The sequence below is a fragment of the Eleutherodactylus coqui genome, chromosome 3 (assembly GCF_035609145.1).
Source record: "Eleutherodactylus coqui strain aEleCoq1 chromosome 3, aEleCoq1.hap1, whole genome shotgun sequence".
NCBI classification, from domain to species: Eukaryota; Metazoa; Chordata; class Amphibia; order Anura; family Eleutherodactylidae; genus Eleutherodactylus; species Eleutherodactylus coqui.
Genome location: NC_089839.1, coordinates 190,527,614 through 190,554,878, shown reverse-complemented (window position 1 = coordinate 190,554,878; position 27,265 = coordinate 190,527,614). Strand labels below are relative to the sequence as shown.

Sequence of the window (27,265 nt, the reverse complement as noted above, 5' to 3'; positions counted from 1 at the left end):
GCTAAGCGACAGAAATATTAACAAACAAAAAAGTGTATTGCACATAACTGCCCGCAGGAGTACGCAGAAGTACAATTTCACCGCCATACGCAGGGCTACGGCCGGGCTCACAGCTGGGATCCTCTGCCGGCCTTACGGACGTGTGAGCCCCACTCAATCTCTTCACTGGCAGGGGTGCAGTAAGGGGGATCTGGGACCCCAGGATCGGTTGGGACTCAGCGGGGATAAGACTTGTATCCCCTATCCTATGGATGGGGGCTAAAAGTATATTTGGTACTGCCCCTTTAACCCCTTGCTTAGATGACCAATGTACATTCTGTTCACATCTGTGTTGGGTTTTACGTTTTTAGCGGTTTCGTCTACAATTCCATAAACTAATTTAAAAATGGATAAAAAGTGGAAACTAAAGTTAGGGTGACCTCACGCTTGCGATATGGATGCGTTTTTTTTACGCAAATGTCAATAGGACTTTCTAATGTTAAAAACGCATAGCGATATCGTAAGTGTGAAGGCGCCCTTAGGCTACTTTCACATTGCATTTTGTGAAGCTGCTGCCGGTTCCGTCCCCCATGCAGAAAACTGGATTATCGTTTTACCGCGGTGTGGACCTGCATATGGCGGCGGATCTCACGCACGCGGTCATGCACAGGCTTTCTGGTAATTTTTTTTAAATTAGCTTTCCCGTTCTGTCACTTAGCAGCATTGTGTATAAACAGTACACGCATGCAATGTTAATGTATGTACAGCGTCTTGTGCGCAGCCATAGAGAACCGTAGGGCTCCATCGCACATAATACACGGTAAAACAGAACATGCTGCGGGTTTTTTTTACTTGCGTATTATACACAATGAAGAAATGCTAGTGACGCAGCGAAAATCAATGTATTTGTTTTTTCCGCATTGTACCGCGTGTTATACACATGTATATCATGCATGTAATACGCAATTCAAATCCGCTCGTGTGGGCCGGCCTCAGTCTTCTACACTGGATAGCAGCCGTCTACATGGTCTTGGGCTCTGTTCACACCGCCTTCAAAATTTTTGTTTTTCTGACCTGTTCATCTATCATATGGTTAGGTGCTTAATGGACATCATTGACTATTTTGGGTTCCGTTGGATTTCTTTCATGGCGCCTACCATCCCACTAGAAAAATAGAGCTGCATGGGGGCGCAATATTTTCCGCTTTTTGTGATGTAATCTTGATAGAGCGCCTGAGCCGAGGTGTGAGCAGAGCTTTGTTATATATATAGCGGTGTGGCCGATGTTAAAGCACTTTTTCGGCATCCATCGGGCTGACCGGGGTCTACACACATGGCAAAAAATCCACCACGACAAATTTGCACCCAAATCTGCAGATCCGAAAATTATGGATTTTGCCTTTAGCAAATCTGCCCCACACTTGGCATGCAGAATGTGGTGTGGATATAATTTTTTTCAGCGTGTGTTAAAGGGGTCGTTCATGGTTAGAAAAGCATGGCTGCTTTCTTTCAAACACAGCGCCACCCTTATCTGTTGGCATCAGGTATTGCAGTTCAGCTTCCATTCACTTCAATGCAGCTGAGCTGTAATTCCACACACAGCCCCATGGACAGGGGAGGCGCTGTGTTTGGAAGTAAGTGGCCATGGTTTTTCTATCTATGGTCAACCCCTTTTAAATTACTTTGATGTGTAGTTAAACTCTTAGAAAACTTTTAGAAGTTTTGTTCGGTGGGTAGCTGGGTCCTGAGACCACAACGATCAATAAAACATAGGGGCGGAAACTCTCAGATGAGCCCCATGCCTCTTCCGCTGTGATAGGCCAGTTGTGTAAGTACTCATAGGCTTTCTATTTAGCTTGTGAGCCGCTCTGGTGTAGTGCTCAGCTTAACACCGTTTAATATTGGTGATTGGTGGGAGCCATGTAACTCTGTCAAAAGTTTTGGCATACGCATCCTGTGCCAACACCCCAAATACACAGAACAAAGCCTAGGATTCTCCCTGAGAAGTACAATACAAATAAAATGGCGCAAAAACATTGAAAAAATCGATGCTGAGGGTGCATTCACATGGGCGACAGTGGGTTGCCTCCGACATTCTTAGGCGAGACTCGAATCGAACCGCAGACGGACACCCTGTATGTGCGGTATGCGATGTGTTGGAGACCGCACATCCGTATGTTCTATTCTCGTGGGACGTGCTGCGAATTTTATTTTTTTTCTCCCGCCTAGCGGCATCGCTACGAGAGAGAGCTCGCCCGTGTAATTACACCCATTGAACATAATAGGTTGGATTTTTGTGCGTTTCACAACGCACAAAACTCGCACAATTGTCTCCTGTGTGAATGCACCCTGACGTATACCTAAAGCACAAAGACAATGTGGAAACCATCGGGAGACTGACACTATTTATTGATTTCTCCTAACAAAGGGGTGTGGCTAGAGGATGCGATGTACAGGGAAGGTTTACCATTGGTGGAGCAGCGCTTATATAATAGGAAACTGCATTTGGTTGGTCTTCCTTTAATGTGTTGTCCAGATGGCGCCTGCTGTCGGTGCCAGGATACATCAGGGTCTGAGCGGAAGCTGCTGCTCCGACCTGTGTAGTGGCCGGCGCTCGTAATTGCAGGTGCAGCTCTCAGTGAAATCAATGACCGCTATGCCTGCAACTATAAGGCTGCGGTCACATGGGGCGTAAATCCCGCAAAATGTCTGTAGACCACACGGAAATTCTGCGAGATTTATACAGCGGAAGGGCGGCATCAGAACCGGTGCCGCTTGGCGCAGGTTTTGAATCTGCTTTTCCGCCTGTATACCGCTGCGGCCATCTCTCCACATAGAGAGGCAAGAGGCCGCTGCGGAAACAGCGATAAAATTGACATGCTGCGGCTTTGAATTATGCGCAGGACGTCTATGGAGTGCGGCTGTCAGTAGTGGATAGGAATAGTAGTGCCTTCAGGTCTTCCACATTATGGCCTCAGGAAGGATCAATAGGGCTGACCCATAGGCCCTCTCTGTCCCTCCATAGTAAAAGGGTGTATCTTCTACTAGGAACCTTAAATACCTTCATCATATAGTGAGATAGGACCCATGAGACCCCCCCCAGTGGCTGCCGTATTATGGGTCTGTACCCCAAAGGACTTTAGTACATCCGTAGACACCAGCATAGAGGTTATTGGTGGGCAGACCCGTTTATGTTGGAGATTGTATTATTTTTCTGTTGCTGTTCTTGTTTAGTATGATACTTTATAAGGGGGTTCCCTCTGCATGCCGGTTTTGTTCCCCTCAATATAAGACTGTATTATCCTGCAAATAGTGATCAATTGGAAAACTAAAGGTGAAGACGTTTCCTGTAGCAACCAGTTGCGTAGCTGATTTTCCTTCTAAAACGGCCTCTTAAAGGTATGTGTTCACACAGTGCAGAAAATCCGCAGTAGATTTTGGTGCAGATCCACGTCAAAAATCACATGCATTGCATTTGGGTATATCCCCCTCTTTGATGTCCATATGCCCTATGAAGAGGGTGCCATGAGGAGACCCTGAGGAATTGCTTTGGCAGTAAGAGTTATGTGGAATCTGGTTGCTATAGGAAACTCATTCACTTTTTCTCCTTCAGTTGTGATAAATCTCCCTGTACATTTGTCTCTGATGTATAAATGTAATAAACGTGAATCTACTCCTTCATGACTTAACCATTAACAAAACGGGCTATTTTGAGCTTAAAGGGTCACTCCAACAACACATTTTTCCATCCCTGCCCCCCTCACCTGATTGCCTGTCACACTCTGGACGTCTCCTCTATTTATTGCAGCCACTTCCATGTAGTGCAGCCCCGTCTGATGCTTATCAGGCACCAACTTGATGGTGAGACTTTTTGGGTTCACTTTCACATCTATCCCATGATGCATTAGCTGAGGCTATACCTTTTCTGCCTGCTGTTTAGTGTATCAGTTTAATTATCATTAACTTCTATATTATAAATAAGCTAGAGACCATAGGTATAGAGTCAGGAGAATGAGCTGTGATCTCCTCTATTATTAATGTGGGACAGGAGCTGTGTGATCATCATCAGTAACTGTGACGGGAGTGCCTTTGTCCTGTAGGCAGTTTCTGTAGTAGGGTCCGTATAATAGCATCACCAACACTGAGAAATGGACTAGAAACTGAACACATAACCCCAAGTAGATATGAGCTGATCAGAACTGAGATCACATGACCATCTGAGGAAAAAGAGGACAGGAAGGTTCAGACAGAAAGAAAGAAATAAGAACCAAGGTAACACAAGCCCACTTATATATCCTGGGGGAATAGCTACATAATGAATGAATACACAAATCACCGGAGTGGCTCTTTTAAAGGGGTTGTCCCTTTGTATACTATTAGATAGTAGATCATTCGGACTCTGCTACACAGGACCCCCTCCAATCGACTGTTTGCTGGGCCAGTGCGCTGATTTCCACTAGAAGCAGACCGCTCTGTCCCTGCTACAGTAGCTAGGCCTGGTATTACAGGTAGAGTTCCCATTGAAGTGAACAGGAACTCTACCTGCAATGCTAAAACTGGCCACTGGAGTGTGAATGGAGCTGTCTGCTTCCTGCAGAAATCAGCTTAGTGCATGCGCACGCTGGTCCAGTGAACAGCTGATCAGCGGGTGTCCTGTTTGGCGGATCCCAGACAAACTACTAATGATTGCCTGTAATAAGGATAGGCTATCAATAGCTTAATGGACAACCCCTTTAAAGAGGACCTGTAATGTCCTTTGATCAGCGGGGCCGGTTGCATAGCTTTGCAGATGCAGCCCCACTGACTCTCTATCACACAACGTAACTCTGTACAGCCCCTTCTTTCGCCTGCACCGACCTGCTGTTAGATTCAGCTCCGGGTTCTTGTAATCGGTCAAGTGGGTGGAGGAGCCGTAATTGGACTGATTACAAGCTCTGGGAGCCGTAATTACTGGAGGCCCTGCAGGGTGAAGGGGGTGTACAAAGAGAAGAGGTACAATAAAGTCAGTGGGGCCACGGCTGCAAAGCTATGCTGCTCATCGCACTGAGCTAGAGAACATTACAGCTCCTCTTTAAATTCCTGTCCTGGTAATACGTAATTTTGCAAACAATGACAATTTATGTAGTTGTTCCTTTTAAGATTAAATCATGGTGTCTAATATTTTGGAAATGAGTCTCAAGCCGCCATTACTGCTCACTCCATGGCCGCAGCGAGGAGGAGTTTGAACGGAGAAGTGGTCAAGCATGAGCGGTGCTGATGAGACTGACAGAAACAAGCCAAATGGAGCGGCATCACTCAGACTCAACTGCTGCTCCATTCAAACTTCACTGTGATTGGGGTTTGGACCCCACGTTCTAGTGATTGGTAAGAGGTCAGCGGTCAAAATACTTTTTTTTACTTTTTCTGTAGCTGAAACAAAATTAGAATGGTGGCCTATGTCATACTTTACTCCTTAAACGTGTAGTGCAGTTGTAAATTACTGATAGCCTGCCCTTTAGTATAGGTCATCGTAGTTTATATACGAAGGTCTGCTTTTCAAGACCCATGCTGATTAGCTGTTTATTAGGCTAGTTTGTTCATGTACTGATCTGATTTCTGTAGAATACAAACAGCTCTGTTCTCACTGTAGTGGCCAGGCTTGGTATTACAGGCCATTCACATCAATGTGGCATTTAGCTGCCGGCATGCTGAGGTGGTGCACATATTGGCCTCCTGTATCAGTGAGTATAATGACCATTTTCAGTGATTATTTTTTCACATCAATGGGAACCATGAATGTAATACCAAGCCTGGCCATTGCAGTGGGAACGGAGCTGCCTGCTGTCGGCAGAAATCAGTTCAGTGCACAAGCACACTGGCCTAGCAAACAGCTGATCAGGGGTCCTATAAGTAAACCCTATAGATCTATCATTGATGGCCTATCCTAACTTGACAACCCCTTTAACCCTTTCAGGACCATAACAGATTCAATTGAATTTTGAGTCCCTTCGTTCTCAAAGGGTTAAGTGGCCCCACCGTCCAGCACAGGAGCCCCCGTTCCTCTGCTTCAATCCTAGAAGAAGCTGGGACGGTCATGTTCTGTTCCTTGTGCATGTGACCACTCAGCCAATCGCAGGCTTCAGCACTGATGTGCCATTCATGGCAAAATCACTTCTGATGCCTGGTATTGGCTAAGTGGCCAGGTGCACAAGGAACAGAACATGACCACCACAGCTGCTTGAGGGATTGGAGCTCTTGCACTGGATGGAGGCCACTTAAGGAGGTAAGAGTGCCATATTTCTTTATTTTTGACCATTCGTTGCCCCAAATTTTTTGTAGCCCCAGTAAAAACCCTTTAAGTAGCCATATAGCAGCATTTAAAGGGTAAATATTTACCGATCACCTTGCCATCAGTACGTTCTTGAATTTCCCTTCTCCGGCTTGGCTCTCGCCCAGCGGTAGGTAAGTGCGCGCCTCTCTTACCCCAGGACTCGTGTATGTGGTGGTTGTGGTCGCGGCCCCAGCAGCTCTGATGTAATGTTCATGTCTATGCAGAATAACTGTCAGTGAAATGTACTGTGTTCTATGCAGAATGGCTGTGGATATTGGGTGTGGGGACATTGGAGACTGGGAAGGTCGCTGGAACCATGTTAAGAAGTTCCTCGAGCGATCAGGACCTTTCACACACCCCGAGTTCGAACCAAGCAACGAAGTGAGAACCCCGTCTTTACATTCATGTGTTTGTAGCTTTGGAACTGATGTAGAATAAGACTTATTGCTCCGTGTCTTGTGATAAGTTTGGTTCTGTCTGTTGTGTAGTAATCAGCAATGCAAGATGGCAGCTGGAAGGTAACGTATGTAACCTGTGGGGGGGGGGGGGGGGGGGAGAAAGAAATAATTATATGTTATACACATTCTGAACGACCTCTTTATTAGAGACCCTAAACCTTTCACGATTGGAGCTTTCCTATTTGGAAATTAGCCCCGTGACCCCCGGAGTGCAGCATAAAGTCAGGTGACAAGTTTTCCGTGGATCAGTTTCAGTGTGAATCCAGATTAGATGGGAAAATCCAGCGATCGGTGCGACTTCCAATGAGGCCTGGCCATCAGTGTTGGACTAGCCGGGGCCAGGATTTCACTGCCAACCGCGTGGGGTCTTATCATGCAACAGTGTGGAGACGAGTATACAGAGAATGGTGGGATCGAGGAAAACATCCAGCAAAAGGGGATCCTGTTGATAGAAACAACTTGTCGCTAAAAAGGGGTCAGAGAAGGATGTCGGAAATCGTTCTGATGAACAGGCAATGCACAGTCAAGGAAACCAACAAACTCCAACGAACGTGTCCCAACACACAACTGATCATTTCTTAGCATGGATGGCTATAAGAGCAGACGACCGCTCCCAGCGCCATTGTGTAAGAGAAACTGTAAGACGAGACTCCAGGGTGCGAAAGAGCTGAAAACTTGTATCACTGAGCAGCGGAAAAACATCTCCTGGTCAGGTGAATCCAGATTTCTGTTGCACCCTGCTGATAGGAAGTCAGAATGTGGCACAAGCAGCTTGAATTGATGACCCATTCCTGCCAGCTGGTCAGAACATGTCCGTACCTCCAGCTAATCTGCGGCAACTAGAAGAAGCTTCCTGTCCGCAGGGGCCGATATTCCTGCAAAACTATTTCATCACCTAGTGGCATCTACGTCACAATAAATTGCTGTGGTTCTGAAGGCCAAAGGAGGTCCAACGCGCCACTAGATGGGGGTCTCAAGTCAAGTGGCCGTTCAGTCTAAAATCTATATACTGTACATTGGAGAAAGCTGTGCTCCCAGGGATGGACAGGCATATTGGTATTTACACTTTTGCATTGTTGTTTTGCTCCACCAAAGCACCTTTGCAAATAGTTTTAATTAATAAATCAGTAGAATATTTAGAGATCCCGGGTGGTCACATGGAAAAGTGATGCACATAGATGTGATGTCATCTGTAATATGAGCCATTTGAGTTTGTCCTGATAACATTGCATGCTGATGGCACCACTATAGCGTATAGCTGCCCTGGATATAGAACATAAATTTGATATCTTGCCATGTTGGTACTGATCGGTTTCTCTCCTTCCAGTCTCTGCAGTTTCTCTTAGAAACCTGTAAAATCCTGGTCGTCGGTGCTGGCGGATTGGGGTGCGAACTTCTCAAAAATCTGGTAACTTTTATTTTATGTTCTGCGTGATGTTCTCTTAAGGTACCTTTAAACAGGACAGCTGTGGGCCAAATAATCACTGGAAAGATCAAATTCAAATGATAGTCGTTTAGTGCAAGCATACTCGCCATCATTTCATTTTAGCTTACCGGAAAAACAGTGGCTGATTGATCAAGGGTCGTCTGGTGTGAAGTTGTGGTTATTCAACTTGCATACAAATTTGCATTGAGATCCTTTCTAATAACAATATCTTGGCAAGCAAGTAATGAACCACAAGTGGTCGGTGTAAAAGCAAATTAATGACTGTCGTTTGTACATTGTTCTCAGTGATTATCTGAACGATAGTTGCTCCATGTTCAGGTACCTTTACAATAGACGTTAGTTTAGTCAACTGGTTTGGACTACACAGATTGGCTCTTTGTATAGGAAGACTACACGCACAAATGGGGCAAACATTAACTTAACAGTTAAAGAGTAACTGCACTTTTTACAAACTTTTCACATGTCTGAATGACAGGTCAAAAGTTTTGATCAGTGGGGCCCCGCCGCTGATCGCTAGAACAAGGGGGCTGCAGTGCTCATCCGGTTGCGGTCTTGGTTGCTTGCTGGCTCCTTCCAGCAGCTGAAGACAGGCTCATAGAGGTTTATAGACAGCTATGCTTCTGTTTTCAGCTGCCAAGAGGAACAGTTAGGCAGCGAAGATGGCCGAAGAGGCACAGAACTTGGGTGAAGAGCACAGCTGAATATTACCTGCAACAACTAGAGAAGCCAGAGTGAAATCAAATTCCATATGTCTTTTCTGTAGGCTGCATTGTATGTGTCAATACAAAATGGCTTCAGGGATTACTATGGTAAATGTATTAGAGGGCATAAGCTCAGCTTTCTTAGATATACACTGGAAGAAATAATGGTAAGATTGGATGGAAATGGGTGTTGTAGTAATGACGGTTAGTACAGAATGCATCAGTACCGGTTTCTGTAATGGACTATTAGAGCCCCGTACGTCTCTACTCTGTGGACTAAAGTATTGGAAGAGTTGACACTGCACCATGACTATTGCCTTTTATATCAGTTATGGATTTCTCTCTCCTCATCAGGCTCTGTCAGGGTTTCGGCAGATCCACGTCATCGATATGGACACTATAGATGTCTCTAATTTAAATAGACAGTTCTTATTCCGGTAAGTGATGCTGTCCTGCTCTTCTTATTATGTTCCTTAGGCTGTATTCACATGGGCGAGTGTAATGTAGATCAGTGAAAAACTGACCCTTTTACATGCACTTTCACAGCTCTTTTCTGCATATGCGATGCCTTTTGGTGCTAAAAACACACAATTTGCATCAGTTTTTCACGCGCATGCAAGTAAGTCTGGAATCTTTCACTCTGTTGTTGAACATGGAACTAGAATGCCGCAGACCGTTATTTTGTATAAAAACTGTCGCACCCTACTACTGCGAAAAAAACTGGAGGAGGATTAAAATAACAAGGGAACTAGTCGTCAGACAGAGCTTGTCCAAGCCAGAGCTGTTCTGGGGAGCAATGGACAAATGGATCACAATAAAATGGTCCTGATTCTTCGATGAAGAGTGATGCTGCTTGGAGACCACGCGAGGCACCACAGGTCCCAGCAACCGTGCTTGAGAACAAGTTGAGGAAGAAGGCTAAAGAGGATGAGGACGGTCTTTGCTGAATAGCGACAAGAGGAGAGAAGCAGGAAGTTCTCCCAACTGAGCGCTGTGATTGGAGGAAATGGCGCTAGGACACGCCCCGGGAGAGTGGCCAAAGTAGGCCTGAAGCCGTGGGGCTAAAGTTTTGGACCCTAGTCAGCGGGCGGCCATGGAAGAAATGCGTCCTTTGTTGTAAGAAGACAGTATAGGAAAGGGGGGGTGGGGGTGGGAGCACCCATGCAACGCATGTGGAACACAAAATGCTGCACCCCCGACCACATGCAGCCCCATGGTATCCAGCCACTGCCCAGCTGGTACTACCTGCCGTGCCGTAACCAGCCACCATCACGTGGCCTGAGGTGGGGGGCACAGATCGCTGAATCATCCAGCACTGAGAAGTGCCGGTCTGCAGGAGGGTAGTAGAGGCTAACACTTTTGACTACTAGTGGCAGTAGCTATACCCACGGTCTTTAGCTGTGTCCCTTAATGATACTTGAGAGAAATCACTTGTATGAATTAACCTATTCAAATGAATAGGTTCTTTTACTGTGCAAGTTCTGTTCTTCTCAGAATTGGATAGAACTTGCCTGGGAGAATCGCCCCTGTGAATACAACCTCAGGCCGGTGGCACACTACTGTATTTCAGCCCCCGGTTTATGACTGTAATGTTTATGACAAGTGCATCCTGGCCTGATCACAGATCTTCTGACCTGAACTCTGAGCATCCTCCATTCCTATGATGCTCAGGTCAGGAGACCCGCAGTCGGGACAGGACGCGCTTCCATACTAGTCACAAAACAGGGGTCAAAATATGGTAGTGTTACCGGCCTTAGTGTGGGGTATGAGAGATGTCTCGCTAAACAGCCCCTTCTCTAAATGCAGCTGCCTCAGGGATCAGATGTTATTGCTGGAAGGTATTGCATATCAATCATCCAAATGGCTGACCTTGTATTACATGTACAAGGTGCATTCACTATGGTCAGGGCTCTCTAATATGGCTCATTTAAGGGGAGCTCACAGTTTAAGACTCTTTATGGCAGCCCTTATAAGTCATATGGACAGGGGTTTCCATTATGAGACATCCCCATTTAAAGTGCATTTTCACCCTTTATAAAAGGGAAAAATCCCCAAGACCTAATAAATCCTTTCTTTTCTGGTTATAACAAATAAATCTGTATATACACTAGATGGTTAGTTCATTAGAGACCCCATGTAGTAGCTTACTCCACCTCTATCATTTTGAGAGGCTCTGGGGCTCTAATGAAGTGGCCAGTCAGTGTAGGTTGGTTTGAGACGAGTATCGAAACCTTTATCAAACCATCTATTCTGGTGCTAACATTATGTATGTGTTTTAATTCTGCTTTTCAGGCCTAAGGATGTTGGAAGACCTAAAGCCGAGGTGGCGGCTGATTTTATAAACAACAGAATACCTGACTGTTGTGTCACACCGTATCCTTTCCAGTCATCAATCCTATTATTCTATACAGTACACTTGTTGGGTTCCCCCCACAGATTGGGTGGTCATCTACAGTCCCAGCAAAGGGATGCCCTGTGATTAGCTTATTATCATGAGACTCTTCTAACAAAAAAGGGATTGTTTGATGTGAACAACCCTTTTAAAGGGTTGTCCAGGCATATTGTCCTACTCTATTTGACATAATGTGTGGAGAGATACAATTACATGCTAGGTTGTATAGTTCCAGTGGCAACCCTCTGACACTCAGCAAGTGTCATGCAATGGTCCTGTTAATTAGAATAGAACCTGTGCACAATATGTATTGGGCTACAGACAGATTCTTCACCTTCATGATTGCTCTGCATGCACCTGATGTCCGATCAGGCAAGAGAGAGTACTTGGGCAACTCATTTAAAGGGTTTGCATAAGAATTTTTAAGGTGTTCCCTATCCACAGGATAGAGGATAACTTGCTTAGACCCCCACGATCTCAAGAACAGGACTCCCGTGTTCTGTCACTGTGGGGGTTGCTTCTTCCTCCACAGTGACCTCAGAACAAAGAGAGCGCTGGTTGAGCATTCACAGTGAGCGCTCCATTCATTTCAATGTCGCTGACAGAAATACCTGAGTGGGTCCCACTTTGATATCTCAGCGGTCTCATTAAAAATGAATGTGCTTGTGGGGTTACTGCACCGCTCACAGTAAGGAGGATGGGGAACATGGGACCCCCTGTTCTTGAAATTGACGGGAAGTCTCAGCAGTGAGACCCCCCCCCCCCCCCCTCCCTCCTCAGTTCAAGTAAAACAAATACTCTGTGTTAATCTTGGTGCAGGGCCTGAGTGTTCTTTACATCCCTGTATCATGTTGCATAAAGGTCATGTATTTAGCTTATAGAGTTACTGTTCTCTCTGCTTCTCTACACTATTTCCATCGTTCCCATTCACTTCAATGAGAGCTACAGAAACAGCATTGGGCCATAGTGCCTGATTGTTTCTGACGGCAGGTCAAAAACTGAGCGCCAGGTTTTACTATCTCGACAAAGAAGAGCTGAGCTGGGAGTCCCCTTTAACACAATGTATTCATTTTGTTGGAGTGTCTCTTTAATTAATTATGAAGATCTTTTCCAAAATGCGGTGAGATGGTGTTTTTGGCGTGTCCGTATTGCTCAGTTCATCTCCATAAACATCCTGATTCTTTGCCGTCACCTCACCATGTCATGTTGTACTTGTTTTCTTTAACACATAGAAATTGAAGACATTATAAAAAGATTCAAGATTTTGATGAGTCCTTTTACAGAGGTAACGATTATTTCACATGCCAAACGCCATTTCTTAGAGGACATATGTTTGTTCTGCCCGTAACTATGTTTCTGCTCTTCTTACATTTTCAGATTTCCATATTATAGTGTGCGGTCTGGATTCCATTATCGCCAGGCGCTGGTTGAATGGAATGCTGGTAATATTTTTATATATTGTAGAAGAATATAATAGAACACGGTCATTAGAAATGATATGTTCTATTTTTCTTTTTTTTTAATTAAAGTATTTTTTATTAAACTTTTTCACCTTTTGCATATTTTAAAACATTTTTTTTAACAAATCTTTGGTTTCCCCTCCCTCCCTCCCCCTCCCCCTCTCACCCACCCCCTTCCCCTCACCACCCTCCCTCCCCCATCCCCCCTAAGATCTCTCTCTCAACATTCTGTTCTTTGGGTAAACTGTCTCTGAATGAACACAGTGTTGTGTCGTAAACAATAATAACAGTTCATGTAACGTATATTTGTTTTCTTCTTTGGTCTTCGTGTTGCTTATCTTCTTGCTGTTTTCTTTTATTGATTCAGGGTTAGATTTTTTGTTGCATTCGAGGGGGGGTCATATTTCTTTTGCCCGTTACCCGGTCTCTCTCTCTCCAATCCCTCCTTTCTTAACTTTTCCCTATTAATGTTCTATTTTTCTAATTTTTATAATGACCGTTTTTTTTTTTCTCCACGGGATAGATGCTAAATGTTGTATGGCTGGAGCCTCCACTGCTGGGAGAGGTTGGATGGCCAGGAACGCTACTAAACACTAGTAGGGGGGACTGTGGTGAATGAGTAGGTAGCTTCTATTGAATTGTATGGATCTGTATAGTGCATAATTGACCTCTGCACCATACAACTTTTCACCACAGCGGTGGGGCCACCTGCAAACTAACATTTACAAGCTGTCCTTTGTATAGATGCTAAATCTTGTTATGGGAGATGACCGTTTAGCAGGCTGCTCACCTCTATTGGTAGCCAGAGTCAATGTAGCAGCTTTAAAGTTACCCTCCAGTTTCAGGATGTAATTCTGTCCCGGGACTGAAGGGGGTATATTACCTGCAGTCATTCTTCACTGCCATCTCTCTGATTTCACCTGTTTCAAGTCCTGTTTCAGCCGTCTAAAATGGCCGATGCAGTCTTCAGACTACCTAATTACCACAATACATTGTTAGTATTAGACTAAAATATGTTTGCTCACTTGATCAGCACTGACCAGTCGGAGAGCAGCGTGCTTTAGGTAGCTAGAAAATTGCAGACAATTTGGATGGCCAAAAACAGGTACAGAAACTGATGTCTCGGAGGAACGACAGAAAACGACTACAGATAATATAATCCTTAAGTCTCAGGACAGAGTTGTGTTCCAAAACCTTGCTTTAAACAAGACACTTCCACAGGTGCACAGGATATCTCCTGTTGATCCACAGCTTGAATATGGCAATGCAGAGAGGAAAACATCCAGTACTTGATCGTGGGTTAAAAACGCATTACGTACTGAAAAAGATGTGAATCTCTGGATTTACCCTTAAAGGGGTTGTGCCACAGGATAGAGGATAATTATTTCATCAGTGGGGGTCTGACTGCTGAGACTCACACGATTAAGAACATGGAGGTCTAGAAGATCCCTGAATGGGTACTGGTGTACCTTGACGCCACCGGAAGTGGTGGGTGTAGCCAACTGTTAGACTGCTTGACAGCCAGGTGACGCCCCCAGTGTGTCATTGGCTGCACTCACCACTCTGTGGGCTGATTGGCTGCATTCACCCCTCCAGTGCTGGTTTGCTGAGGAAGGTATCTGCCAGCTTTTGGATCAGTGATCCTGGCGCTGTGCCTTGTCCTGGCCTCCTCCTGTGTTCGGCATCCGGCCTCCTGACCCTGTCGGTTGCCCTCTGTAACGGTGCCTTGTGTGGGCTGGATGGGGTAGCATAGTAAGCGGGGGCCCTTCACAGTTAAGGGAACAGTAGATCAGGCGGCTGGCAAGGTCTTAGGGGCTGCCGCGGCGGAGAGGGTTCCCACGGCAGAGGAGAGTAAGTGACAAGGTCGGGATTTTGCTATTGGCGCTGGTGGGGTGTGGGAAGGGGGGAGCACGCGGCCGCCGAACTTCCTAGCATCGTGCAAGGATATTGTGCCATAATGGAGGCTTAGGGTTTGGCTTACATTATTAGCTGTAAATGTAAGCCTAACTGATAAAGTAACCCTAACCCTCTATTTCGGCACAAACTTCTTGCATGCTGCTAGGACCTAGCTTCAGGCTGGCAATCAGGAGTTCGCAGCGCACTCACTGTGTTGGGATATACAGTGTCCTGCTCACTCCCCCGCCCGTTACTGCTGTATCTTTTCAGCCAATCTGAACCTAGGGGTGTGACGGGCGTTCAGTCATGGTGACAGCTCTCACACCCCTAGCTTCCGGTGGTGTCAAGATACAGCAGTACCCCCTGAATGAATGGAGCAGCGGTTGATCATGTATGACCATTGCTTCATTCATTGATCTTCAGAACCCTTGTCTTCGTGATGGGTGAGAATCCTAGTGGTTGGAACAACGACAGATAGAAAGTTTTCTCCTATCATGTGGATAGGGGATGTCTTTATTTTGTGGGGCAAACCTTGCAAGGTTTGAGAGGAGACATTGGGAGAAATGTATTAAAGCAAGAAAAGGAAAAGTAGAGTGCCGGCTCCCAGGGCACCAATCAGGGTTTTCTCTATGTATTTTACTGTCTCTTTAAGTTTTGCTTTTTTTTTTTAACTTCTTTCTTAGCTGTCTCTTCTGAACTATGAAGATGGAGTACTGCAGCAAAGTTCAGTAATTCCTCTAATTGACGGCGGTACAGAAGGCTTTAAAGGAAATGCCCGGGTCATTTTACCAGGCATGACAGCCTGTGTGGAGTGTACTCTGGAGCTGTACCCACCACAGGTAAGGGTGCAGGCTTTCATGTACTCAGTGTTTAGGGCCCTTTCTTACACAAGCACATGATGGTTTTAAATGTCATGTATTAAGAGCAACAAAACTGGGAAGTGCGTATTAACAGGAGGCTTAGACTGGGTTCACACAGTGCGGATTTGCCGCGGAATTCCGTCCAGAATTTTGCCGTGGCAGATCCGCTTGCGGCCGCTAATCCTGGGATTGGCCAGCCATGTGGACAAGATTTCTCAGAAGTTTCGTCCACATGGGACGGCATATCCGTCGCGGCAAAACTGGCAGAAGTATGTGCATTCTTTCTTTTTTTTTCCCCCGTTGCAGCTGTGCTTTTTTCTACGGGAGCGCTGGCCGCAGTGGAAAAGCGTGCAGCCAAGCCGCTTCAAAACCTGCAGCTAAGTACCGCGGATTTTGAAGCAGTGCTTTCTCGGTGGAAATCTTGCGGTTTTTCACTGCGGCCAAACCGCGAGATTTCCGCCGGTAATATGCCGTGTGGGAACCCAGTCTTAGTCGACTATGCTATTCTATACTGGAAATGCAACAGACTTTATTTTGGTGTCCATTTTGCAAGGTTTTCGTTTGGTTCCATTCCCTTTTGTTTAAGGCTTTCGTCATAATGCTGTTTTTAGCAGTTTTGATGTAAACCCCAGACGGAATGCCGCAGCATAGTAACCACTTTGGGAAAGCTCCCATAGTGCAATTTGCTCTGTGATTGCTGAGCTGTATAAGCCAAATGAAGGTGTTTAAAAGTGAAAGAATTTCTATGACTTGAACACCCATGAGACTCCCATCAATAATCAGAATGAGCGCAGTGCCTCCTTAATTGTTCACACATGCACAGCTGTGTTAAATCTGTAGAGATGGCCATGCCTAGTACTGCTGCTCAGTCTCATTAAAATACACTCTTGTACATATAGCGCTGTGCCTGTGTAAAACAACTTAAGCACTGGGGGCCCCTTGGTTTTGTTGATTGGCAATCATCCCAGGGGTCATCGTGGGCCATTAGTGATAGTCTTGGAAATCCCGTATAAAATGTCACAAATTTTCTAACTACCAATGTGGGGTGTTTGTTCCAGATTAATTTCCCCATGTGTACAATTGCATCTATGCCCAGATTACCAGAGCACTGTATAGAATATGTCCGGATATTGCAGTGGCCAAAGGAACAGCCGTTTGGAGGTAAGAAACAGTTTTTATTCCATCAACTACCTGTTGTGATGGGAATCCCGAGAAGCAAAAATTATAGTAGTAATTAAAAGTAATGAGGAGCAAAAACTCACAGGAGCCCTAGTGTTAAGGGAGTTCTCCGATGAAAAATAATTGTTTTAGTTAAATCCAGTCCATTTATTATGCACTTTTCTTTGTATTTCTATACTTAGATATTACAGGGCCAATGTTAAAAACAGCAGGTGGCACTATTCTATCTCCAGATATTCCAGGACCAATGTTTGAATAGTGCCACCTGCTGTCTCTATTCTGTGTCCTCTGGCAGCCGATCACCAGCTCTTCCTGTCACAGGGACCATTGCCTGGCTTCTGACAAGCCGATGATCTTCGTGGCAACCTGTAAACAAAGCAGTGCAGGAGTTTTAAAAAAAGAAGCAGGAGGTTGCCGGCAGATCGGTAATATCTTCCTGCTTCTTTTTTTAAAGTCCTGCACTGTTCTCTGGCACTGTGTTCTGCAGGTCCCATAGTGAAACATAGCCAGGTCCCATAGTGAAACATAGCCAGGTCCCATAGTGAAACATAGCCAGGTCCCATAGTGAAACATAGCCAGGTCCCATAGTGAAACATAGCCCGGAAGATTTCCGGCCTATATCACTATGGGCAGTGGAGCTCGTCCTGGACAATTTCCGGGCGTGCCGCTCAAGCGGTTAATGGAATAGGGTTGTAAAATATCCATGTGATTTGTATGTTTTTGTTCCTGGCGATCTGCATTACAATTCCTGTTTTAAAAGGGATTGTCCGGTTGTAAACTTTTGATGGCCTATCCTCAGAATAGGTCATCGATAGTAAATCAGCAAGGGTTCATTGCCTGGGATCCCTACCTAATAAGCTTTTTGCCAAGCTGTTACGCTTATGGTTTGAGATATTTTCTGCAGGAAGCAGACAGCTCCGTTCCCACTGCAGTGTTGAGGCTTGGTATTGCAGGCTTGGTTGTCATTGAAATGAATAAGACCTTGGCCTGTAACACCAACCTTGCCCACTGCAATGAGAATAAAGCTGCCTTCTTCCTGCATAAATGCATGAGTGCACCAGCCCAGCTGATTGGCAGGGTCCTGGACAATGGATCCTGCTGACTTACTATTGATGATCTATCCTGAGGATAGGCCATCTATAGTTTACAACTGGACAATCATTTAACTGTACTTGCATCCATTATGGAGAATGGAGTATTTTACTATACATCTGGATCTCTTAATGCAGAGAGCGTACAGCTGGATGGAGACGATCCTGAACACATTCAGTGGATTTTTAAAAATTCTTTGGAGAGGGCGGCACAATATAATATCCGAGGCGTAACATACAGACTTACTCAGGGTGAGTACAGAAAGCCAAACCTTGTAACTAGAGATGAGTAGACCTGTAGCCATTCATATTGCTGGTGTATTTCCTATTAGAGAACCGTGTTTGACAATGGAGGCTGCTGTGTTAATAATACAGTTCCGTAACAAGAAATGCATCCATTGGTGAAGCTGTCTTAGATTTGCTCATCTCTAGTTGTGTTTTTCTGCCCAAGATGTTTGACCATACATTAGATTACCTGGTCGGACATGAATCCTCCACCCTTAGATCACGTGACAAGATGTGAAATAGGCCGTTGTTACATATTTTCATAAGTTTCTCAAGCCACCTTTACATTTCATTCCAATTCCTTTTGTCCTTTGTCTGATATCTGATTGCTTTCTTAGGTGTTGTGAAAAGAATCATCCCTGCTGTAGCATCTACAAATGCAGTGATTGCAGGTAACCATAAGGAACGTGCGGGAATCTGTGTCACTTTGTGTCATAAAAGCAAAGCTTGTGTGAATGTCTGAACTGTAGATCTAATTCATACCTGGTGATGTATAAGATTCTCCTCACACTAGCGCCATGGCTTCCAACTTACAAGCGAGTCAGCACCGATGCATCAGTTATTGAATGTGTACTGGAAAATAGAGGTTGAGAAATATATTACCATTATTGCTGGTTCTTATGGGTGTCTATTAGCGTCTGTCCATACGTGGCGGAATTTGCTGCAGAATGGTTATAGATGATCTGCGGCAAATCCGTCTGCGGCCGCTAATCCCGGGATTATCCAGTCACGTGAACGAAATTTGGCAAAAATCTCGTCCACACGGGACGGCCAATCCATCGCGGCAAAGCCGCAGCATGTCTAATTTTTTTTTTCCCGTTGTGGCCGCACTCCTCTATGGGAGAGCCGGCTGCAACCGAAAATCATGCGGCAAAGCCACTCCAAAACCCGTGGCTAAGTACTGCTGGTTTTGAAGCTACACTTTCCTGGCGGAAATCTCGCGGTTTTTCGCTGCCGCAAAACTGCGAGATTTCCGGCGGGATTCCGCCCTGTGTGAACCCAGCCTCAGGATTTCTGTATATGCTGTACTTTGCATGCTTACTTCTGATCATTGAAATGGTGACAAGTCCAGATGCTGCTCTGCAAACAGCAGAGATTCAAATGTTTTTGTGATGGAGCTTGTATAGGCACCCTTAGTGGAAAATACCAGCAAATAGTATACAGTATGTGCAGTGAAGGTGTAATGTCTTTCAATGACCTGTAACGTTGTTTGTGTTTTTAGCTGCCTGTGCGAATGAAGTATTCAAGATAGCTACCAGGTAAATAAATCATTGAGATTATTAATTAGGGACATTTGATCATTTTCATGAAAGGGAATGTGTCATCAGAACACTTTTGTGTTTAAACATATATTTAGGAATTTTTGATGATTTTCTTTTCAAGGGTTCTTTTACACGGAGCGAGAAAACACAAAGATAAATAGTTTTTTAACTGGATGATTCAGTCGTTCATTTAGCTGTTCCAATAAATGAGAATGACTGAACGACTGGTGTTTAAACCCAACGATTAGCAAATCAATTTTTAAACTTGCGTAAAATGAACGATAGGTGAATGGCTTATCACTCATTATTCAATCATTGGCCATGTTTACACTGAATAATTATCATGTATATTTGAAAAACCCTAAAATCCTGCATTTTTCACACTAACAACCCAGCATAATGCAAGTCTGTTACTTCCTGATCTGTAGAGAAAGCTTTGCAGCAGTCATCTCATTAACATCACAGGCGGGATTACACTGAGGCTAACTTCACAAGGGGCGAGCACGATACGGAGCCGTGAATCCCTCCCGTATATCGCACTCCCCACCATGTGAATTCCCTGCAAATGCGAGGCGTTTTTATGTCAAAACAGCCTTGTACAACTCCAGGGACGTTTCTCACATTGTTTTCAATGGGAGACCTTGCATTGCGTGCACCTGGTACGTGGTGTGATGCTGCCACCGGCCCCATTGAGAACAATGGACAGTGCGATGTGAGCGCATGCAAAGAGATGGAACATGTCACGATTTGTTTCCTGCATCTCGGTGCCATGCAGGAAAACATCACTCGTGTATGACTCCATTCAAAAGAATGGGGTTCATTTTGTGCTTCTCGCAACGCACAAATCTCTCATGATTTTCTCGCCTGTACGGAGCTGGCTTGACAGGTAACACCTATATGTAGATAACACCGGATCCTCCATTCACAATAGGTGATCAGCTGTGATGATCTACTCCCCCTCCCTCTAAGTTGACCTCTGCACAGGTCACAGACCATGTCTAGTACAGTCTCCAATACAAGTCAATGGGTCAGCGCCTGTCCATGTGAATAGGCCATGAGGCTGCCTTAAAGTATGTTTATAAATTCTCTTAATGATATTAAATATAGCTCAGAAAAGATGGCCGCTCCCATAGTCATGTACATACAGAATAAAATGCATAATCCGAAAATAAAAACTTTAAGAAAATGTTTCACCATCTGATTTAAATTAATAAAAAAACATTTTGGTGATCTAGTCCCTTTAAGTCTTAACAACCATCTTTTGCTTTTATTTGGAGACAGTGCTTATACGCCGCTGAATAATTACCTGGTATTTAATGACGTGGATGGATTGTACACGTACACCTTTGAAGCAGAAAGGAAGGTAGGCTATAATGTTATATTGTAGCCAGTCAAAGTAAACCCTTAGGTTAGAACAATTATTTTTATACATTCCTAAGGGGTTTTCCTGGACTGCAGCCCCTTCATTCTGCTGATCAATGGGGGTCAGACCCCAACCAATCATATGGATTGTCTAGCATAAGGATAAATTACCGGTGTTATAGCCCTGAAAAAACCCTTTAAAATTAGCGAGTAGAAATCTACTAATTGTCAGAATTGTTTATAACATTTTGCTAATTGATGATTGTATATTTTCTTAACAGGAAAACTGTGCGGCTTGCAGCCAACTTCCCCAAAAAATCCAGTTTCCCCCCTCTGCTAAACTCCAAGAGGTTTTGGATTATTTAATAAATGACACATCGTTGTAAGTAATACATCAAACCGCACAACCTTGGGAGATTCTGCTGTAGTCACATTATGTTGTTTACATGCACTTTGTATTTCATTCCACAATTCAGCATATGGATTGCTGATCTAGCAAGACCAACACCAACTAGAGAAGTAATGGCCTTTTACTGCTACAGAATTCTCAGGGCATTGTAAACCACTACAGATTGACAAAGCACGTTGGTCAGCGCTTGTTCCTGCTGTTCTCATCGCTGGTATGGAGACGAACGGTCGTTGCGGTGATCGTTTGTCCCTATACTGAACAAGCTCACCAGCGGCACGTGTCACCGTTTACACGAGGAGATGTCCGCAAAATAAGGACCTGATCAGCTAATGAATGAGCGTTTGCTTATTTGTAGGCTGATCATGTGCTTTTAAATGTGGGACTATGATCAGGAAAGTGAATATTTGGGCCCAACTGTCATCCCTTGTAAAATGGTCTTAAGACCGATATGACACTGGTAGTGTAATGCAGTAAGCTCTTCGCTAGTTGATCGGTAGAAATATGTATTTTTTTTACTAATCAGAAAGCAAGTACCCCCTGCCTAGTTCATTGACCCCTTCCCTTAACACTGCAGGACTTACATTTACGTTCTGCAGCGTTTGAGTATGTATTAAGGGAGATCGCGGCACGACCTCTCTTCATACAGCGCCCGCAGGCAATAGCTGCAATCAGTTGTGCAGCTGTTCGTCACTATTGACCCTTTAAATGCCACTATCAAGTCTGACAGCGGCATTTAAATCCCCTGAACGATGTTCGGGGGTCCCGTACGGCCCCCTCGCGATGAGATCACAGAGAGCTCTACAGGTGTCATGGCAGCCGGGGACCTTGTGAAAGGCCCAGGGCTGTTTTAGCAGACTGCCTATCAAGCCATCGAAAAAGAAAATAAAAATAAGATCAATAAGGTTTCACTAATTGTAAAAAAAAAAAAGTTTTTAAATCATCACACTTTTGCCATATCTATAATAAAAGAATCTAAATAATGAAACAAAAATACATATTTGGTATTGCTGCGTCCGTGAAAGTCCAATCTGTCAAAGTAATGCATTGTTTACCCCGCACGGTGAATGTTGTACGAAGAAAAAAAATAAAGAACGCCAGAAATGCACTTTTTTGGTCACCTTGTCTCCCAGAAAAAATTCAATAAAAAGCGATCAAAAAGTCATATGTATTCCAAAATGGTACTAGTGTAAGCTGCAGGACGTCTGGCAAAAAATTAGCCCGCTTATAACTATGTAGATGGAAAAATAAAAAAGTTATTGTGCGCAGAAGATGCAGTAGAAAATAACTTTAAAAAATTAAATGTCTTTAAAAAAAAATAAAACTAGTACAGCAAAAAAAAAAACTATGTAAGGTTTTTTAAAGTTTTTCGGTATGTTATATGGTACATTAAATAGTACCTATGAAAAATACAACACATTCCGCCAAAACAAGCCCTCAGACAGCTATGTTGATGGATAAATAAAGGAGTTATGATTTTTTAAAAGGGGGGAGAAAAAAACGACAATGAAAAAAAAAAAAGGGACCGCATCCTTAGGGGTAAAAGGGATCCTGTCAGCTCTTCTGATGTGTTTTTTAGTAAGTGCCTATATTTCACATTAAATAATTTTCAAGCATATTTTTTCAAATGTTGGGATACTTTTACATGGAATGATTATCGATCAAAGAAATCGCTCAGATATGTGATTTTGACTAATGGTTATCCCGTGTAAAAGCAGGACCCAACAGGGAACAGGGTACTTGGCAAGAAGTCCCTCATTAGTCGCTAGTCACTTTGTTTCTGTTCAATGCAAGGAAGTGACTGAGTGACCTTTCGCTCGGTGTAAACAGGCAGTCGTTCATATAATGACTGGCTGCCTGCTCACAGTAAATGGAGAAGAGTGGCTGGAAGATGTATCCGGCGTGCTTCGCTTCCGTTCACCGAACAACTATCGCTCCTGTGTGAAAGCGATATTTGTCCCACCACACTTACTCTGTTAATCCGTCTGGCAATGTATGAATGAATTGATAGCCAACTGAATTGTTCCCTTTGCTGGTAGGATCCTTCCTACAACTGATCCCACAGACGATATGTACATCCAGCTTACGGATCTGGTCTTTGGTCTTGGCTTCACTTGTTGTCCAGGAGGTGGCTTCTCTTCCCATCTGTCATCTCTCTCCTCTCATCTCATCTCCAGACTCTTTTCATTCCCATTCTAGGCATTGACTATAATGCGTCCTGTCCTGATTGGACATATCAAAGTCTGATTGGACATTTTCTGATTGCATGTGTTTGTATACACATCAGAAAAAATTGGAAAATGTCATTGACGTTTTCCATGACATTTCTGACTGCCCCATGCAGGCGTGATATACAGAGGAACTGGTCTGGTTGGTGATAATGATCCGCTCACTGTATATCCATCACATCTGCCTGACATCAACACCCTACCTGGGGCACACAAACACGTCCATGGAGTTGTTGCTGTCCTACATATATATTTGTGTACCGAATATAGTAAACAAGTTTATTTGTTGCCAATAATCTTCACCCCTATATATTTAAGTACATTATCTACTGAATGGCTCATCCTGTCACCACTAGTAGTATTGTCAGAAGACTTCTACATAATTCCCCCCATACCAGTATTTCCTGACGAACATCCCTCCTGGGTCAGACACAGGAATTCACTGAGGTGTGCTGGACATGTGGAACTAAACCATTACCACGCATTGGGCTAAAAGTTGACAGTTTTATATAAAACTCTATAAAGGCCTTTGTACATTTCTTTGTAAAATGACACCCAGTTAAGGCTCATTTACACTTGCACTGTGGATTCTGGTTTCCTACTCGGTTATGAAAGAATGTAATCTCTGAGCCAAACGGATCTGTCTTATGATGCAACTGAATGGCGCCAAACACAGTGGGTTCACTATAATGGCGTCCATTCTGCTTTTGTCAAGCTGCCCAGTGTTTTCTCAGATGAAATACTGCAGTATGTTGAGCTATTTTGTCTGGAATTTTTGCAAAGTGATTGTCCGCTTTTAGGGGAGTCATGGGGATGTGCTTATGCACTCACCCATATAGTCTTTTTTTTTTTTTTTTTTTGAAGATGTTCCCTTATGTTGTCACTGAAGCCTTGCAATCCCTTTTCCCCTTGAACGGCCTCTTGTGCCTACTGGATGGCGCTCCCATCCATAAGATGGGTGCATATGGAAGGGCATATAATACACCGACATGCCTTCTCCATGTCTATGCTGCCTTGCAACCGACTGCTTGTACATGATAATTAATATTGACGAACCTATTGTATTACGATGAGAAACTCTGCATGTGCTTGAAAGGGTATCTCGACTCCACAGAATATGCCATAAGTTGTGGCCTCCGCTACCCCTGGCTTCGCTATATGATGTGGCTGAAAGTAGTTAGTACTTGGGGAAACTCCAAGCAAGCTTTGCCCGCTCTTCCTGTAATTCCAACAGAAGTTAATGGGAGTTAAACAAACCACATAGCTTGCTGTAAGTGGTGTCTATGGAAGCTTTGGAAACAGCATAGCCCACCTATGCTTGGCTGTTTTTGTCTTCCTGTCCACCTTATATATAGAGGTGTTCCCTTTGCAGCCATGTTTGGCCATGAAGGGAACACCCCTTTTAATGCAGATTGTTCTTTTTTGCTATGTTCTTCATTTTGTGCGTTTTATAGAAAACGTTCAGGTCCCCTCACTTCAGCGCAGGTACAACCAAAAAGCCTTTACTATACCAATCCCAGTGCCTGACATGTCTTTGTTTCCCTGCAGACAGATGAAGTCTCCTGCCATCACTGCAACTCTGGATGGGAAGAATAAGACCCTCTATTTACAGGTACAAACATTTGTGGAAATTTCTCTAGCTGTGTGTAAAAATGTTTCTATTTTTATTTTGTGGATTCACCGTTACTAAAAACCTCCTTTTGTCTTGCAGACTGTAGCATCTATAGAAGAACGAACAAGACCGAATTTGTGCAAAACGTTAAAAGGTGCAGTGGCATTGAGAGAGTGTGGAAATATTAAAAACTGCTGCTCCCTTTTCCTCTGGGTTCTCAGCTGTGACTAACGGCTGAGAACCCGACCTGCCCCTGCTTGATTGCAGGAGCAGAGGCTTTAATCCCTGCCGTACATCTGCTATCAACCGGGATTGAAGCCCAGGACCAAGCGCTGTATATTTACAACGCTTGGTCCTAAAGGGTTAATGTCACCAACCTTAAAGGGATTGTTTAACCATTAAATATATTCATTGTAGAGATCATAAAAATTGAAGTGTCAGTTAAAGAGGACCTGTCAAGCTCTCCTTAACCCTAAAACTACCGGTGATTTCTCAGGTTTTTGGTTCCATTATTTTCATCCTTGCCTTTCAAGAGCAATAACCTTATTTTTCCATCCACATAGCCATACGAGAGCTTGTTTTTTGTGGGAAGAGTTTTTTTTTTTTTTTTAATGATCTGATTTAATTTAATGCACCATATAATGAAGATGTAGTTTTTATTGCTATCATTTTGGGTACATATATTTTTATTGGGAGACAGAGTGACCAAAAAAGCAATTAGGGCATTGTTTTTTTGTTTCTCGTCAGTGTCTGTTGGTGACACAGCTGAAGACTGAGTATATCTACTGCCACTAGGAGGCTGACACTGAGCCAAAAAGTGTTAGCTCCTCCTAGCAGCTATACTTCTGCACCAAGCAAACCAGCTATAGCTTAGTGTCTGCAGAAGGCAGACCCCTTCAGTCTTCAACTGTAACCTTCTGGACTCTGGTAACAGAAATCTGGCACTAGACTCTGTTATCTCTCTGAAGAGGGCAAACAGACTGATATCAACCACTCTGTTGCCGGCTTTGCTCTTAAAAGACAAGGGGGCACGGTCAACTATTAGTTTGACCCTGACCCCTGCCAGCCATAGTGGCCCTCTTAAAATGGAGCACTCCCTTTTCTGCTTAAAGGCAGACAAGTACAGGGGCGCACACATAGGTGAATATTCAGGCCCCCTCCCCATCCTCTTCTCACCGACTCATTGACAATAACACCATCGTCAACTACCGACTTGCACTTACATGTGGATCACAGAGTGAGAAGGGGTTAATGATCCAGTGAGGAGTTCTGACGCTTGCTTAGTATGGTGCCTCCTGGTATTCAGTCTATAACTGTGTACCCCGCCACCTAATGAGCTGGAGAACACGCATGCTTGGTTGCCCTCACCACAGCCAGTTCTCTGCACAGTGATCCTCTGCTCACTGCAGGGGAGCCAATAGAAATGCAGTACATGGCAGTATAGCAAAGAAGGCTCCTTCTGCAGAGGATGTAAGGACTGTGTCTACAGTAAGTTGCCAGAGGGGAAAGGAGACCGATTCTGGCCAGAGTTACTCCCAGCAGCACAGATTAGTAGCAGGACCAAGGAGACGCATGGAAGGGGAAAACCAAGTATCTGTATCGCAGGAATGCTGTAAATTATTTTAAAACAGTTATTAAGAGCATTTCAGGATGTTTGGTGTAACTAAGTGATTGGTGGGATAACCCTTTAATACACTGAGACAAGGAATGCAGAATTTAATGATTCTTATTGTAATTGCTTTGCTATGAAATGCCCAAACTGCAAATTTTCTCTTTTTTTTTTAATGTTATTTTTCCTCTGCTATAGAGCTCGGCCTGGTCGATGGACAAGAGCTAGCAGTTGCTGACGTTACCACGCCACAGACCGTGCTGTTCAAGCTTCATTTCACAACTTAGCCCGAAAGACACAGCTGGAATGTGATCCATGTGGCCAATTTTAGTTATTAAATAAGACAGGACTGTGCAGTAATTTATGACGTTAATAAGCACTGGGATGGAGGGCAGACGGATGATCAGTGGTTTGGTATCAAGTGACTGATTTTCCATTTGGTCGTCCATCCATATGATCGTTAAAATGCTCGTGTAACATAGTCCCCATTGCCAATTATTTATGAAAGGGAGAATAAAATAGGCTTTAAAGACGCCGCTGGAGCATTTTAACTTGACTTTTAGAAACCTCCACCATGTACAGTAATCTGATCTGTTAACTGCTGTATACTGTATAAAGGCCTGTATGTTTCTTTTATGTACTTTGTTTTCTTATGACGAAACATGTAAAGTGTTTTGCAGGAGAGCTGTATACAATGTAATAAGGCATAATAAAACCCTCTTTACTTTG

General features: G+C 44.1%; 1 protein-coding gene across 4 annotated transcripts in view; it reads left to right on the top strand.

Moving 5' to 3' along the window:
- Window positions 1–27,265, top strand: part of UBA3 (ubiquitin like modifier activating enzyme 3) — a 28,934-nt gene extending 1,669 nt beyond the window's left edge. For 3 of the 4 annotated variants that reach the window (XM_066596670.1, XM_066596669.1, XM_066596671.1), the window contains 16 exons: window positions 6,549–6,669; window positions 8,074–8,154; window positions 9,249–9,331; window positions 11,187–11,267; window positions 12,528–12,571; window positions 12,664–12,728; window positions 15,326–15,481; window positions 16,561–16,663; window positions 17,911–18,024; window positions 18,396–18,449; window positions 19,280–19,316; window positions 20,601–20,682; window positions 20,963–21,063; window positions 24,864–24,927; window positions 25,027–25,081; window positions 26,735–27,265. In XM_066596670.1, coding sequence (XP_066452767.1) covers window positions 6,549–6,669; window positions 8,074–8,154; window positions 9,249–9,331; window positions 11,187–11,267; window positions 12,528–12,571; window positions 12,664–12,728; window positions 15,326–15,481; window positions 16,561–16,663; window positions 17,911–18,024; window positions 18,396–18,449; window positions 19,280–19,316; window positions 20,601–20,682; window positions 20,963–21,063; window positions 24,864–24,927; window positions 25,027–25,081; window positions 26,735–26,823 — 1,330 coding nt within the window. In that variant the 3' untranslated portion in view covers window positions 26,824–27,265. Of the gene's footprint in view, window positions 1–898; window positions 3,840–6,548; window positions 6,670–8,073; window positions 8,155–9,248; window positions 9,332–11,186; window positions 11,268–12,527; window positions 12,572–12,663; window positions 12,729–15,325; window positions 15,482–16,560; window positions 16,664–17,910; window positions 18,025–18,395; window positions 18,450–19,279; window positions 19,317–20,600; window positions 20,683–20,962; window positions 21,064–24,863; window positions 24,928–25,026; window positions 25,082–26,734 lie in introns of those variants that run through there. The other variant, XM_066596672.1, reaches the window with a different exon arrangement.